The following is a 15014-nucleotide window of genomic DNA, read 5'->3' on the forward strand; positions in this document are numbered from 1 at the left end:
TATCATTCACATCTAGCAACTAGGTTCTGCTTTTTAAGATCCATCTGGAGTTATGGACCTACAGCTTGAATGCATTCTGTAGCTTTAACACTGGACAGGGCTGGCCTTTGGGCCTGCTGTTTTGTTCAAGGTACAGTACAATGAAACATGTTCTGTATTTTCTCAAAAGGCTCATCGAGCTAGAAGGCCAACCAACTCCAACACAGCACGTCGGGCACTCGAGCGGACGAGAGCCAGAGGCTGAAGGGGAAGAGGCCAGGTCTTTTGAAAGGGAGGCTGAAGCAGGGGAGGTCAGGGTGCTGAAGCCTACATCCTGACCCTAGCAGGAAGGGAGCTAGCTGATTTCTCCCTCCTGTTGGGCTCCATGGCGTGTTCAACACAGTCTGTGGGTTTAAAACGCTCGGCTCCAACCCCACATCCCCTCAGGGCACCAAAGGCAGCTCCGTGAGCCAGGGTCTGACCACAGGAGGAAGGAGTGCCGAACGACTTCCGGGCTTTATCCAGATACTTTCCAAATAACCCGTGAGCATGCACACTGCCTGCCCGTCTGTCCAGGAGCCCGTCCCAGCTCGTGGGAAAGGACTTTGTGAGGGGTGCCCCGGGCTATTTTGGGATCCGTCTACGGCCATGTGTTTCCTGTAAACCTGCTTCCATACCCTCGCTGCTGGTTACAGAAGAAAAGCTGTGCTGTCCCAAGGGAGGGGAGGGGAATATGGAATCTGATGGAACCCAGGAGGCTGACCCTGGTTGCCAGGGAAAGGGAGAGGGACTCGGGAACCAAGGTATAGAACCACGATTTACAGGATCCTGGGAATGGCAAAATAGAGGCGATATGATAGATCAAGACATCCTAGGCATGTCACTGACTCACACTCATGGATCGCCACATCGAGAAATGGGTACCAAGGTCCAAGTCAGACCGAATCGCTTGCACAGCAGACGTGGGACATAAATTCAGGTGTTGTCTGCAGAGCTAAAGTGTGAGCCCAGATGTTGGCTGGCAAAAAGGTATTCTCGGACCTGATGCTTTCCCGCCATGTTCTTGTACCTCCCTCCGGTCATTTTTTTCCCTGTCTGATTCCCATGACCCACCATTTTCTCGGGTTGGCCACATTCAATGGTCAGCAGGCCAGAAGCCAAAGGCCCTGGAGAATGTTTGTGTCTAACTAAGCGCAAGTCCCAGAACATCTAGAGCCCGGGAACATGGGAGGCCTAGGTCACCTCCCCCAAGCAGTTCCCAAAACCTTCCCGCCCCAGGGCCTGTTTCAGCCACGGCCTTGGACACTTGGATCCAGGGCTGTTGGGATCCACAACTATTTTTAGAAGCACAAAGGCTAAAAGGACAATGTCGTATCCCTCCAGGGACGGAAAGAGCTGTCCCTGCCAAGGCTGTTCTGAGAAGGGTCAGTGATGGAGATGGGATAGAAGAGCTCTGAGAGCCTACGGTCCAGAGCCAGCAGGCAGCGGATGGCAGGCCAAGAGTCAGCCATACGGGGGAGGGCCCGGGAGGGTTGGCAAGGCTCTGGGTCCTGCTTGGTCAAGGCTAGGATCTCTGCCCCTGGTGGCTGCAAGAGGTGGGGGAACAGGTAACCTCTAAGTCTATATAAGCAGTGATATCCAGGGTAGGCAAACAGCCCTCCATACACGACAACTTTGGGCTGGCTATATCTCATATTGTTTCCTCATTATGGAGGAAGAGGCAAGAAAGAGAGGGCACCTAGGAAAGAGAGAGAAAGAGATGCACACACACCAAACACACACACATACCACACACACAGGCCCCCACACACCGCACACATACATACACCACCCACACATACCACACAGCACACACACATCACACATACCACACAGCGCAAGCACACATACACACCACATACCTACCACACACACACACACACACACACACACACACACACACACACACCATGAAGGGGGAGTGACACGTAGATCAGAGGCTGTCCCCAGTGGTGAATGAAAGGCAAAGTCACCAAGGCGTCTACTCACTCGTTGGACATCTGTACCACCTTCTCGATGGCCGTGTAGCCAGCCACCATGAAGTGTTCCGTGTACTGTTGCATCTTGATGCTCTCCAGCCACTCGGACACCGTACGGAAGGGGACTCCCTCCGAGCCGCTGGTGCTGGGCAGCCGGATGGACACTCTGGGAGATGGAAATCCACAGGTGAGGGGCTGCTGGACATGACCTACCCAAGCACCTACCCTTCTAACTCAGGCAAGGCACACAGCCCACTGCACCTCAGCTTCCTCCTCTGAGCCAATGAGGAAGCCCAGACCCGGAAGGATCCACGAGATTCCTGGCTTCCTGGCACTACTGTTGTTCCTCCATGCCTACTATCACTAGAAGCTGCCCCCCCTCGTTACTGCCGGGACTCTGGGTCCTGGAGTCACCTTCCCAGCCTGGCTACCCTCTGTTCCCTCATCTGCATAGATGCTTCAACAAGTTAGGAATGTGGCTGGTGCTCAGCCCATGCACCATTGGAGCTAGTTTCTTACTGGTCTTACTGGACCATGCCTGGCTAGCCCTTTTCCTCTTTCAGTTTCTGGGGACTGAACTCAAGGTTTTTGAGAATTCCAGGCAAACAATTTGTTGCCTGGCTACATCATTGCCCTGATGTGTCATTTCTGAACCCTGTAACAGCCCTGATCCCCCCTAGATTTCCAGCTGTCCTGAGAAGCCAAGGAGTCCATATGAGTGAACATGGATGCTACCTCAGGCACAGGACACAAGACTCACCGGGGATCGAAGTCAGCCAGCGTCTTGAGGGAGTCGGGGGCTCGGATGAGCTTGTCCAGGATGCTAACGATGTCGGCAAACTTGGGCCGGCGGGAGCGCTCTTGCTGCCAGCACTGCATCATGAGCTGGTAAATGGCTGAAGGGCAGTCCATGGGCGTGGGGAGCCGGAAGCCATCGTTGATGGCTTTCATGACCTGGGGGGGACACAAGCATCAGGGTGGCCTTAGCAGGGAAACCACATGGAACTGCTACAGAGAGGCCCCAACACATGAACAGAGGGGAGACCCCAAGAAATGGATCAGCACCCTTTCCTAAGGACACACACAGTTTTAGAGCCATCCATGAGACAAGTGCCGAGGGGCTGTGTCCAGCGCCGTAGAGGTCAACCCTGTGCGCCCACAATTCAGCCTCCTATCTCTGTCTACCCCCACATTTGGGGTTCTCTCTCCCCTCCGCTCTGTCTTAGACTATTTGCCTTACTGTCTGTCTCCTAGGCCTCTGCAGGGATGTGACCCCTACAAGCAAAATCCCAGGCCTCCAGCCTAGGCAAGGCATCAGGTTACATGTAAATGTGCACACATATATGTATGTACACATATACACATGTATATGTACACACACATTCACATACCTACATGCAGTTATATCCACATGATCAGATCACACATATGCATATCCACACGCACAGCACACATGAGCGTGTACATACACCCTTCCCCTTGGGCTGCCTTTGTATTCAGTATAGCACAGGCTGGGTCCTACCCAAGACAGGCCACAGAACAACCTGTGCTGTCTCTACTCTATGCAGATTGATCCCAGAGCTCGCTTGTCAGGGCCCCAGGGTTTGGGAGGGAGAGGAGGGAGGGACTGACCTCGTGGTTTGACAGTTCCCAGTAGGGCCGTTCGCCATAAGTCATCACTTCCCACATGACAATGCCGTAGCTCCACACGTCGCTGGCCGAGGTGAACTTGCGGTAGGAAATGGCCTCTGGGGCTGTCCATCGAATAGGGATCTTGCCGCCCTGCAGGAGACACAGCCCAGTTACCTCTGTCCCTGTGAGAACTCAAGACCCTTTCTGTCTCTAGGCCTAGGTTCGCCCTTGGGTAACATCCAGGCCCCAGATCCAGGGTACCAGCTGCGTCACCTCTGAGCCCTCCACACCCTGGGTGTGACATCCCCAGGCTCCCGACTCACACTTGTGGTGTAGGTGGCCTCGGGGTCATCCTCCAGCACACGCGACAGGCCAAAATCGGACACTTTGCACACCAGGTTGCTGTTAACGAGGATGTTGCGGGCGGCCAGGTCCCGGTGCACGTAGTTCATGTTGGCCAGGTACTTCATGCCGGACGCGATACCCCTCAGCATGCCCACCAGCTGAAGTACGCTGAACTCGCCATCCTTCTCCTGCAGAGATAGGCCCTCAGTGCTGACCGGCTCCCGACACCTCGCCTCCACCCTCCCCACCGCAGAGCATGACCTTACCCTAAGGAACTTGTCTAGCGCTCCATTCTCCATGTACTCTGTGACAATCATCATGGGTTTGTCTGTAGGGCACGGACACGGGGGTGAGTGAGGCCGGTACACGCGTGGCGGCGGAGGGGGGGATGGGGACAGCCAGGGTCAGGTGGTCCTAGGAAGCAGCCTCTTTCCCTGACCGCCTGGGGCCACCCTCACCCTCCATCCCCTACCCCAGCACCTCCCAGGCCTCACATTTAGAGACCACGCCTTCCAGGCGGATGATATTGTGGTGGCTGAACTGGCCCATGATGCTGGCCTCACTCAGGAAGTCCACCCGCTGCTTCTCAGTGTAGCCCGCTTTCAGTGTCTTGATGGCCACTGGTATCTCCTTCTTCCCCGAGGATGCCTTCAGCGTCCCTTTATAGACCTCTCCAAACTCTCCTGCAGGCAGGCAAGACGTGAGGAGCTTCCTTAGTCAAGTGGCGCCTTGGGCAGGCCCCGTCTGGACTAGGCTATCTGCTCCAGGGGCTAGCCTCACCTGCTCCAATGACCTTCTGCCTTGCCACACAGGATGGGTGGATCTCGGTGGTAAACTTGAGTACAGCCTGGTTGGGATCTTCGTAAGTGTGAGGATCCACATAGGTCTTCAGGGGCTTTAGTTGTTCTGAAAGGGGGAAGGAGAAGCTGAGGTACAGCTCAGGGAGGTGTTCTCGGGGAGTTGAGGCCCTAGAGAAGGGGAAGCCACAAGACTAGGGACCTCAGGAAGATTCGGATCGGGGGGGGGGGGGGGAGGTCAGCCAGCATGGAGCCTCTAGGTCCACCACAGAGCTGGGAGCGAGCGCTCCTGAGAAGGGTACATCTTACCTGACTTGGAAAAACGGACATCCTCAGAGGACTGGCGAGCCCGCAGGTTCCTCCTCCTGGAAGAAGCCCCGGGGGGACCAGACACACATGGTCAACACAGCCTGTACGGGCCCAAACGACCTCCCAACCAAGCTCTGGCCTCACTGCCCAGCAATCTGCTCAGCCTCCATATGGGGCAGAGGGTGAGCGGGAAGGCAGGAGGCCACCAAGTGCACTCTCTCCAGTGGCCACATATGTAGCCATGATGAGCCATAAAGAGCTAGGTAGCCCATCCTGCCCGCTAGTCTACCCTGTCCCGTGTCCAGGGGAAGCGTGGACACACCGTTCCCAAGGAGCACACACAACCGCAGTGACCACTGTGATCCCTAAGGCTCAGTTCATCCTCCCACAGGGACTCCATCCTCAGCCAGCGTGAACCTCTCTGCCTTCCTAAGGGCCCGGGAGGAGGTGTGACAAACCTTCGATGGATGAAGAGGCCAACTCCTGCCAGTACCAGAAGCAAGACAACACCTACAGCCACACCACCGATCACCGCCATGTTGGCAGATCCTTCTGTGGCTGTTAGACGAGAGCGGCTAGTGAGAATCCACCCCAAATGCTATAGACACACCCTGCCACTCCCAAAAGCTCTCTTAAAGGACCTGAGAAACACCAGCGGCATGCCGGGTGCTTTACCGTCAAGTTTCCTAAGATTTTCCGTTTGGTTTTTTTTGAAACAGGGTTTCTCTGTGTAGCCCTGGATGTCCTGGAACTCACTCTGTAGACCAGGCTGGCCTCGAACTAACAGAGACCTGCTTTGTGTGCCCCATGGCTCAGTATGGATTTTAGTAAATTCAGAACTTTTTTAAAAAATATATAATATATTCTAGTCATACTCTTCCTTCCTAGATCTGCCTTTCCCCTTGTTGCCACACCGCACACACTTTCTTTCTTCTCTTTTAGAAAAAGAACAAAGAAACAAAACCAAGAAAAACCCACACAAAAAAATACCCTACAAAACCAAAACAATGGGAACCAAAAGATTTAAGTAAAAGACTAATAAGAGATTTCTTTTTTATTTTTAATTCTATAAATACATAACTATATATAAATATTTATATATTATGTATAAATCATTATAAATAAATATATGTATGTATCTAAGTTGTATAAATATATTATGTGGAGGTGGTCCATATGCACATGATTGCGGTTGCCTGGCAACGCACATACAGGCGGTTGAGAGCTGGGAACCTGGTCTTCTGCAAGAAGACTCCCATCTTAACGGAGCCACCTCTCCACATTCTCCCCTAAGGATATTAATTCCTGTTTCATAGCTAGGCAGAGAGGGAGGGGCCTTTCCAGTGGTCTATGGAGAAAGAATTAAGAACCTTTAGCTGTTTCATTTGTTTGTATTGTTGTATGAATTTCCTCATTTAAATATTTACTTATTTTGGTGTTTTTGAGACAAGGTTTCTCTGTGTAGTTCTGCTTGCCCTCCAACTAACTCAGAGATCACCCTCCTCTGCCACCCAAGAGCAGGCATTAAAGGCGTGCATCACCACCAATTTTTGAGGCCGAATCTCATGTAACCGAAGTAACTGGCCTCATCATGTAACCAAGGAAGTCCTTAAACCTCGATCCTTCACAGGAACACACCAGGAGTTAATCCATATGTTAGGGATTAAACCCAAGGCCTTGGGGATGCTAGATAAGTATTCAACCAATTGAGTCATTTCCCCAGCCCACTCTCGAGCTTTCTAGGCAAGCCTTGAACTCAGGCATACCCGCGTCAGAACTGCAGCTTTCCACACTTTCAACACTACCCAGAGCACACATCCCTGGTCCTCCTTGTCAGTTTCAGTGCTGACTATACCCACATATGGTTGCTCCGTGCCCTTGCTAAAAGGAAGGGCATTTCTTTCTTTTTTTTTTTTTTTTTTTTTCCAGAGCTGAGGACCGAACCCAGGGCCTTGAGCTTGCTAGGCAAGCGCTCTACCACTGAGCTAAATCCCCAACCCCAGGAAGGGCATTTCTAGACTCTTTGAACCCACTTCCTCCCCAACAATGTCCGACGTGGTTCAGGTTCCCTTGACTCACACAGCGTCTGGAACTCGTGCACTTTGCTGCCGGCTCCCTGGCCCTCCTGCGTCAGTGCCTGCACCTGCACCAGGTACGTAGTATCCGGAGCAAGGTCATCCAGGGTCACGGAGAAGCCTTCTGTGCGGCGCACATTATAGCTGTTGGCATCCCCCTGTGGGTGGTGGTGGGGAGAGAAGTTAAGAGCCAAGATCTTACCCAGAAAAATGGCTTCCTGTATTGTCCAACCAGGTAGACACTCTTAGGAAACCGAGATACAGGAGTACAGACTCACCAGAGGCCAGAGGGAGAATATACATCCCCAGGACTAGCTTAATTCCAAGAGCCCATTCTAACTGGCTCTGAGAACCCAAAACAGTCACCCCTATAAGCTTCTGGGAAACCCCAGGCCTCAGTTTTCCCAGACGCTGAAGGGAACCCTTCCAGATTGCTGCGCACTGAATATCTCCATGGCCTGTGCCAACCCCCATCGAGTTTACCTTCTTGCGGTAGGTGACTTCGTACTTCCACACACGGCTCTGCTGTGACACCGGGATGCTCCAGGTGACACTCAGGGAGGTGGTGCTTCGGTCCTCCAGCCTCACTTTGGGGGGCTCTGGACAGAAGAGGGAGGGGAGGGGTGTGAGAAGCCATGCAGGGGTGAAGGATAGAGACGGAGTACCATGGCCCTCAGATCCTGCCTGGGGTTCTTGGATGTCCTGTTATGGATGCTGCCCTGACAGCAGAAGCTAGCCCATCAGATGTCCTCTGAGGACATTCACTAACATATAAACAATAAGAACTAAGTCACTAGCTGATTGCCACCGACTTTTTCTGGAGATCAGGCAAGGCTTGAAAAGCCTTATATGGTATATTCTGTTTCTGTGTGTTGCATGTATGAATGCATTTGTATGGGCACACGCACAAGTGCATGTTGGTATGCAAGCATGCGAGATAAAGACAGAAGTCGACATCAGGTGTCTTCCCAGTCACACTCTGCTTTATCTTCTTGAGACAGAGACTCACTGAGCCTGGAGTTCTCTTATCCTGTCAGGCTCCCTAATCAGCTTCAGGGACCTGCCTGTCTCCACAAGCCCTGCGCTCAAATTACAACCACACGCTGGTGTCTGCCTGGTACCACAGTGCTAAGGAGTCAAAACCAGGCCCCAAGCTCGTGCATCAATCAAGCACTATACTGAGTGAGGCGTCTTTCCATTCCCTGGTAAAAATAAATTTTCAAGAGCGTCTCTACTTCTGAAAAAAAAAAAGCATTAAAAAACTCTCTAGAAAAAAAAAAAAAAACTCTCTAGAAGTAACCTGAAGTCCCCGAGTTGAGTGAGTCGATCATACAGATCGCTGTGTGTGTGTTTGCATGCGTGAGTGTGTATATACACATGTGTGTTGGAGCACGTGCATGTGGAGGTCAAATGTTGTCTTCTTCCACCATCTCCACCTTGTATTCTGAGGCACAGTCTGTTAGTGAACCCAGACCTGGCTGTTTCAGCTGGGGAGTCCCTATCTCTGCCTCTATGGGTCTTAGGGATCCAAATTCAGCCAAGCCTATGTAGAAAGCACTGTAACACCTGAGCCATGTCCCGTTTTTCCTGTGCCTTCCCAATGGCCTCAAACTCATTATGTAGCTAAGGATGCCCTTGAACTCCCGATCTCCCTGCCTCCACCTTCAGAACGTGAGTATTGGGATTATAGGCATGCCCTATCACACTCAGCAGGAGTCTTAACTATTTATCTCTGGCTGGCTTGGTGCTCATAACATAGACCAGGAAGGATGGAATTCTTAGCCACTTCCTGTTTCCTCTCTGCACATAGCTGGGTCCCGGGTACCTGTCCTCAAGTCTCACCCAGGCAGGTGCCCCTGGAGAGTCCCCACCACCCTGGCTCACCTGTTTGGTTAATACTGACGCTGGCAGTCCGGAAGCTTCGGCTAGTCACCAGGCCTGAGACACCATTGCGGGCTTCGACAGCGAAGGTATAGTTCATGTGGGGCTCCAGGTCACTGACTGTCACACTCGTGCGGGTCAGGGCGTGAGGAGGTTCTGAATAGCGCACACTGGCCTCACAGGGCCCACACTCGCCAGACTCTGGCCAGCACTGTTCGCAAGTGACGCTGTAGACAATGTCCTGGCGGCCACCGGTGTCCTTGGGAGCTGTCCAACACAGTTCTACTTTGGCACCCATGCCGATGGCCGTGAGGTAGTTGGGGGCAGAGGGTGGACCTGTCCAGAGAGTGGAGGTCAGTGGAGCTACCCCTCCTTCCCTCCCTCCCTCCCTCCCTCCCTCCCAACCCACCCACCCATCTCACCCCACCCCCGTCTCAGTCACACCTCTCTCTGGATCTCTGTAAGACTCACGTGTGCAAGACATGGACAGTGGGTCCTCAGGTGCCCTGAAATAGCCTTCTTCACACTGGCAGGAGGTGGCACCCTCTGTGGATGGCAGGGTATGCTCTGGACACTCCAGGCAAGGGCTCTCAGATGCCTCAGACTTGAAGAATCCTGGAGAACAGGCTGAGAGGCACAAGGAGAGACAGGAGGTTAATTCCGTATGCCAGTCCCTAGCCATGTTCTTGCTGATAGAACATCACACCCAAGGCCAGTGTCTCCTGAACACCCTGTCTCAAGTGGCCCCAACTTCCCCAAACCCCGGCACATCGGATGCCAGCTGCCTTTTGCAGAAAATGTCACACCTTGAAGCATAGCACCGGAGAGTCACCGCTCACCTCCAGTACACACACCCCTTCCTGCAACCTGCTTTGTGCAGACTGGCCCAGCGGGATCTCAACAGATTCGAACTGACCAGAGTAGAGATTTTTATCTGTGTCTCCCCCACGCCTGACGAACCAGATGGCCTTCCCCAGCCAGGATGTCCCCCTGCCAAGGCCCCTCTACCCTAGGACTCCATCTCTTTCCTGTTCCGGGGCTGGTCTCCAAGAAGCAGGAAAGGTTGGGCCCAGCTCTTTCCCTGAACTCATTTCCAAAGCCAGGGTATTTCTCCTTTCAGAGAGCCGCCAGGAAGTAGCGCTTCCTCTTTTAGTGGTCCATCCTGGCCAGCTGGCTAGGGGGTCAGGCACCTGACGCTGGGGCTTCATCCTCCTACCACCTTACCCCGCTCCTCATCCCAAGCTCTTTCCTGGCCTACTAGGCAGGAAACTGCTCAGACAGGAGACTCACCTCAAGGGGCTGGCCAGGCCCTGGGTGGCTTTGGAAGAGGCTGCCTGGGCTGCCCCCAGGTCCTGCAATGCCCCTTTCGCTTTTTCTGCAGATAGGGTCCAGAGGCACCACTAACTTCCTGCACCAAATCCTTGGCCTAGCCCCATGTGGTTCATGGATGCTGAGGTGAATGCTAACACCCTGGAGTACAGGCAAAAGTATATGGCATGTCCATGTCCGTATGAAGTGGCCAGCAGAGGGCAAAGAGGGTGGCCAGGCCTCTGAGGAGCCAGAGAGGATACTTCAGCTGGGGTTTAAAGGCTGTGTAGACATTCAACAGGGCAAAGGTTTTAAGAGTAGGGAATTAAGGGTAAGAGCCTGTCACACAAAAGGTATGAGCAGCCCTCTAGATACAAATAGAAGGAAGTGTCGCAATAATGCAGCAGAGAGAGACCTTGAACACCAAGCAAAAAAGTCTGGATTCCATCCTGAGAGCCACAGGGTGCCCAACAGGTGCCTCTCCATGTCTGATACAGAAAATGACAGTCACTCGGGCACTGTAAGGAAAAAGCCCTGGACAAAAGTTTCCAGACACGGGGCAGACCCTAATCTAGGGACACCCCACCCCCACCCCCGGGGAAGCCAATTTCAAGTCCCTTGCCCTCATTGAGCCTCTGACCAAGCCAGGCTGGAGAGCAGAGCCCATCTCTCCTTGGGAAATAGAATAGAGGTGAAAGGGAGATGGGGTTGAGGATGAGTCGGGGCTCTGTCACGGGCTAGCCTGTGCCCTGCATTTGCTAGAAGTCAGGCAGCCAACAATCCTGACTGTGGTCCCTTGAGTTAGCCCAGGCTGGCCCAGCAGACACACACAGAGTGAACTTGGGTACCTATTTCGAGAAGGGGGGGGGTTATTCAGAAGCAAACAGCAAGACAAAGTTACTCACCCCACCCAGAATCAGTTAACCTGCACAAGGTTGAATTCCTAAGCATGAAGCACCTACTGTGTGCAGGGTCAGAACTTCACATCTATTTAGTCCTCAAGGCAATCCTTCACGTGTGGGTGTGGCTAGTAGCATTAACCCTATTCTCTGCAGGTGAGAAGGCCGAGGTTCGGACAAGCCAATTTGTTCAAGGTCTCTGAGGATGCCTGAGGCATCTCTCCTGTCACCCACTCCCCTTCCTGTTCCCAGGAACACCTCAATTTGGAACAGCGTTCAATATTGGTGCAACATGAATCCTGCAAGACCTACCTCACCAACCAGGAAGTCCAGACTGTAGCCAAAGCAGCCTGGAGAGGAGCTCCCAGGTCACCAGGCCCACCCAGGGGGCTATGGAGTTAGCTACATACACCTCCCCCAGCTCCATGGGCCTTTCTAGCATCCTTGCTGTGTGTCTCTGGCCTCACTCCCGTTTACAGAGCTGTTACAAAACGAAAATAGCTCTCTCCTTCGCCTAACTTTCACACAAAACTCAGACGCTAGAATGCCAGGCCCTGGCGGTCCCAGCTTCCCCTTCCCCTAGTGCTCTCTCTAAATCCAGTGGCACTTGAAGTAAGTGTTGGTTCACCGGGGACCAAGGTCAGGGGAAAGCACTTCGTCTGAGCCCCAGTGCTCAGAGTACAGAATGGGGGTCACAAAGGCCCGAGCCACCTGCCAAACCTCCCCTGCTCCCCACCATCTCACGCCAGGAGAGGAAGTGGGGGAAGAGATGGGTTCTATTCTTTGGCCCCAGAGCCTGGGGGTGGCCTGCCTGACGGCAGGAAAAAGGGAATTTGGAGAGATTTCCGCTGCGGATATGCCAGATAATGCAGGGGAGGCGGCATCCACAGGGCATGCTCTTGCCTGCTGAAAACATGCTGCCCCCTCCTCCTCCTCCAACCACATAGCTCTGGAGCACCCACAGGCCCTGCCTGCCAGAGTCTGCAAGTGTCTGAGAAGTCCCAGAACATGCCAGGAGGACCACCGAGGACCCTAAGAGTCTCTTAAATTTCCCCAGCATCTAGGGCAAGCAAGCAGCCGTGGTCTCATACAACATACCCACCACACCAAGTGCCCACCTTGCTAAACTGCTCTATAACCTTCACCAACTGCTCGGTTGCAGGGCTCCTGGTGAGCCAATGGGGCATCTATTACTCAGGTTCAAGTTTACCAAACAGAAACAAGCCCAACCTACGTGTCTGGCACAGCGCTGAGAACTGGGATGTGGTGGTGTGACTGAGAGATTAGCATCTTTTCAGCTCCAGGGGAATTCACAGCCTAGCTTTTATGCCTCATTTGAAATTATCTGTGCACATACGAGGATCGTCTCTGCTCCCCCTCTCCCTCCCTCCCTCCCTCTCTGAGACTGGCAGCTTAGAGAGAGCAGGAGGAGTCTGGTTTATCGGCCCCATGTGTGGCTCAGCACAGGACCTGATGTGAAGAAGGTCTCAACGCATCAGTCTTGAATAAATATGGAAATGTGAATGAAGAGATGAAGGAGTGAATGAATGAATGAAGAGATGAAGGAGAGAGTGAATGAAGAAATGAAGGAGTGAATGAATGAATGAAGAGATGAAGGAGTTGAGTGCATGAATGAAGAGATGAAGGAGAGAGTGAATGGCAAACTCACAGTGCACAATGAAGCATGCCAAGGGCTGCAGAAGGGCCTCCCCAGACACATCATCACTTGGGCACCCACCTGGCTGGCAGGAGAGCCTGGCTCGGGCACACCTGGGGCACCTGTGGAGTGTATCTTCTGGCCCCAATTGCCTGGCAGGCCTGGGCCACTCCAAGCAGAACTGGGGCACAGGCACTGCAGCTAGGGCTGTACCCTGGTTTTTCCAGTTCCCGATGCCCGCCCCTCAGGTGGCAGTGCAGGGTGACTCAGGGACAGACGCCCTCTGTGTGGCGCTAATCCAGCTCCTTGTGGAGCCAGCCCCTCCTCAGGCCCAGCCACCTCCCAGGCTTTGGGTGGTAAGGTTGTGAGGTCAATAGGTCAGTTCTGGAGGCAATGGGCCTCCCCAACCAAGCCAGCAGCAGCTGGCAACCAGAACACCACCTCGCTAGCTTGGCCATGCACGTGGAGCCTGAACTTTGTATCCTGACAGCGAACAGCAACTGTGCATTACTGACCCAGGGCGTAGAAGGTGCCCCCAACAGGCTCTGTGGTGCCTACAGAAAAGGGGAGCCACATTCCCGGTTCTCAGGCCCCATCTCCTCTCCCATGTGCCCCGGGCGGGCGCTATCCGCATATCCGCCACCTAGCAGATAAGCTAAGCCCTCCCCTCCACCCACCCGACTCTCCCACCTCCACTCTTTATCTTGTTTGCTTTCTCTGCGGGCCTCCTTCCTTCCGCCTGGGGGACCACTTACCTCCGGTAACTAGGGAGAGGCTGAGCCTGCTTGGCGTGGCTATTAGGGCACAGAGATCAGAGCACAAGGGTGAGGCTGGGGGATTGCCACCATGACCTTTACCCTTGAAATCCACAGAAATACGATCCGGTATGACTATACTGGGGGAGGCATACCCCTGAGAGCCACTATCAACAGCACGTAGAGCCCCCCAGTCCCACCATAGAGCAACATCACTGCTGTGGGCCCTGGGCAGGGAGTCCCTTCTCACCATCTATCACATGTAACATTGAATGTAAATCACATGTAGTAGATCACATGTAAACCACATGTAAAAGCTCACACTGAGCTGGTCGAGAAAGTGACAGCTTTTTGGATCTGATCATTAGGTGGCCAGGTCCCTCAGAGCCATGCACACACAGTAAGGATAAAGCCCAGAGGGGTGTTACCATAGTTACTCTGATCCACACAGGAGGAGATGGTCTACAGCCATCTCTTCTCTGGGCCTTGATCTTCTCATTTGTAAAATGGGAGAGTCCTCACCCTCTCTGAGTGCTTTGCAGACTATAGATCTTGCCTGTGAAGTGTTTGCTCTGGTACCTGGAATGAAGTGTCCCTGCATATGAAAGGCTGTCACGAAACCAGAGCCGGGAATAGACATCCTCCAGAGGCTGGCCTTCCAGCTGCTGGGCTGAGCCTCTGGCCTAGGCCGCCGGCCACCTGCTCACCTGGCCTCCATCTCCCTGGGCGGAGGTGAGGTGCCAGTCAGGGGTGGAGGGGCCTGCAGAAGCCAAGGTAGGCAGGAAGCAGAGACAAAGCAGCCCCTGGGGAGAGGGCAGCCAGCCTGAGTGGCTCCACAGTTCCCTGGATGATGCTGGGGGTGGGCTGGAGGGAGGCCGGCTCATTCCTGACATAGCTCGCTCTGAGTAGCTTGGCAGGGCAGCATACCCACCTGTCCACCTGGAAGGCACCTCCTTTCCGCTGACCACTTAACCATTTCCTGACCAGCCTTCTTCCCTAGGAAGAGAACCCCCAGGAAAAACAGATCCCCCAACCTGATGACTCTGGAAATGACCCTGACTTGGTACAGGCTGACCTCAGGGTGCCACGCCCCCTGTCATCAGTAAAAGCTGTAACAGAAGCACCTGAGGCTCAGGCTAGAGAGAGTCAAGTTGTCCACTGGGCTACGGCCCCCCAGTCACCTCACCCCTCCCTCTGATGAAGCCCCAGTTCCGATGCCAAGACCTGCCATCCCAGAACTGCCCAGAGAGCCCATCTCAGTGCCAAAAGCTGAGTCAGGGATTCCACAGGATCTGGTCATTTCCTGTCCCACTTCCTGACCCACGGCAGCCTGGGCACTGCTGTGTACCATGAGTTAAA

The 15014-nt window shown here is 53.6% G+C and overlaps 1 protein-coding gene across 2 annotated transcripts in view; it reads right to left on the reverse strand.

Annotated features, from left to right (window-relative positions):
- The window catches only part of Epha2 (EPH receptor A2), a 28116-nt gene that overhangs the window by 2982 nt on the left and 10120 nt on the right, over positions 1-15014 (reverse strand). For both annotated transcript variants that reach the window (XM_021159206.2, XM_029476247.2), the window contains exons 4-16: positions 9508-9663; positions 9040-9372; positions 7639-7754; positions 7160-7313; positions 5539-5638; positions 5081-5136; positions 4755-4880; positions 4469-4657; positions 4241-4302; positions 3953-4162; positions 3630-3779; positions 2758-2951; positions 2008-2163 (exon numbers count right to left, since the gene is read on the reverse strand). In XM_021159206.2, the coding sequence (XP_021014865.1) occupies positions 2008-2163; positions 2758-2951; positions 3630-3779; positions 3953-4162; positions 4241-4302; positions 4469-4657; positions 4755-4880; positions 5081-5136; positions 5539-5638; positions 7160-7313; positions 7639-7754; positions 9040-9372; positions 9508-9663 (2002 nt within the window). The remainder of the gene's footprint in view (positions 1-2007; positions 2164-2757; positions 2952-3629; positions 3780-3952; positions 4163-4240; positions 4303-4468; positions 4658-4754; positions 4881-5080; positions 5137-5538; positions 5639-7159; positions 7314-7638; positions 7755-9039; positions 9373-9507; positions 9664-15014) is intronic.

This window comes from Mus caroli, unplaced genomic scaffold (genome assembly GCF_978045245.1).
Source record: "Mus caroli unplaced genomic scaffold, Mus_caroli_1 scaffold_6, whole genome shotgun sequence".
Classification (NCBI taxonomy): Eukaryota; Metazoa; Chordata; class Mammalia; order Rodentia; family Muridae; genus Mus; species Mus caroli.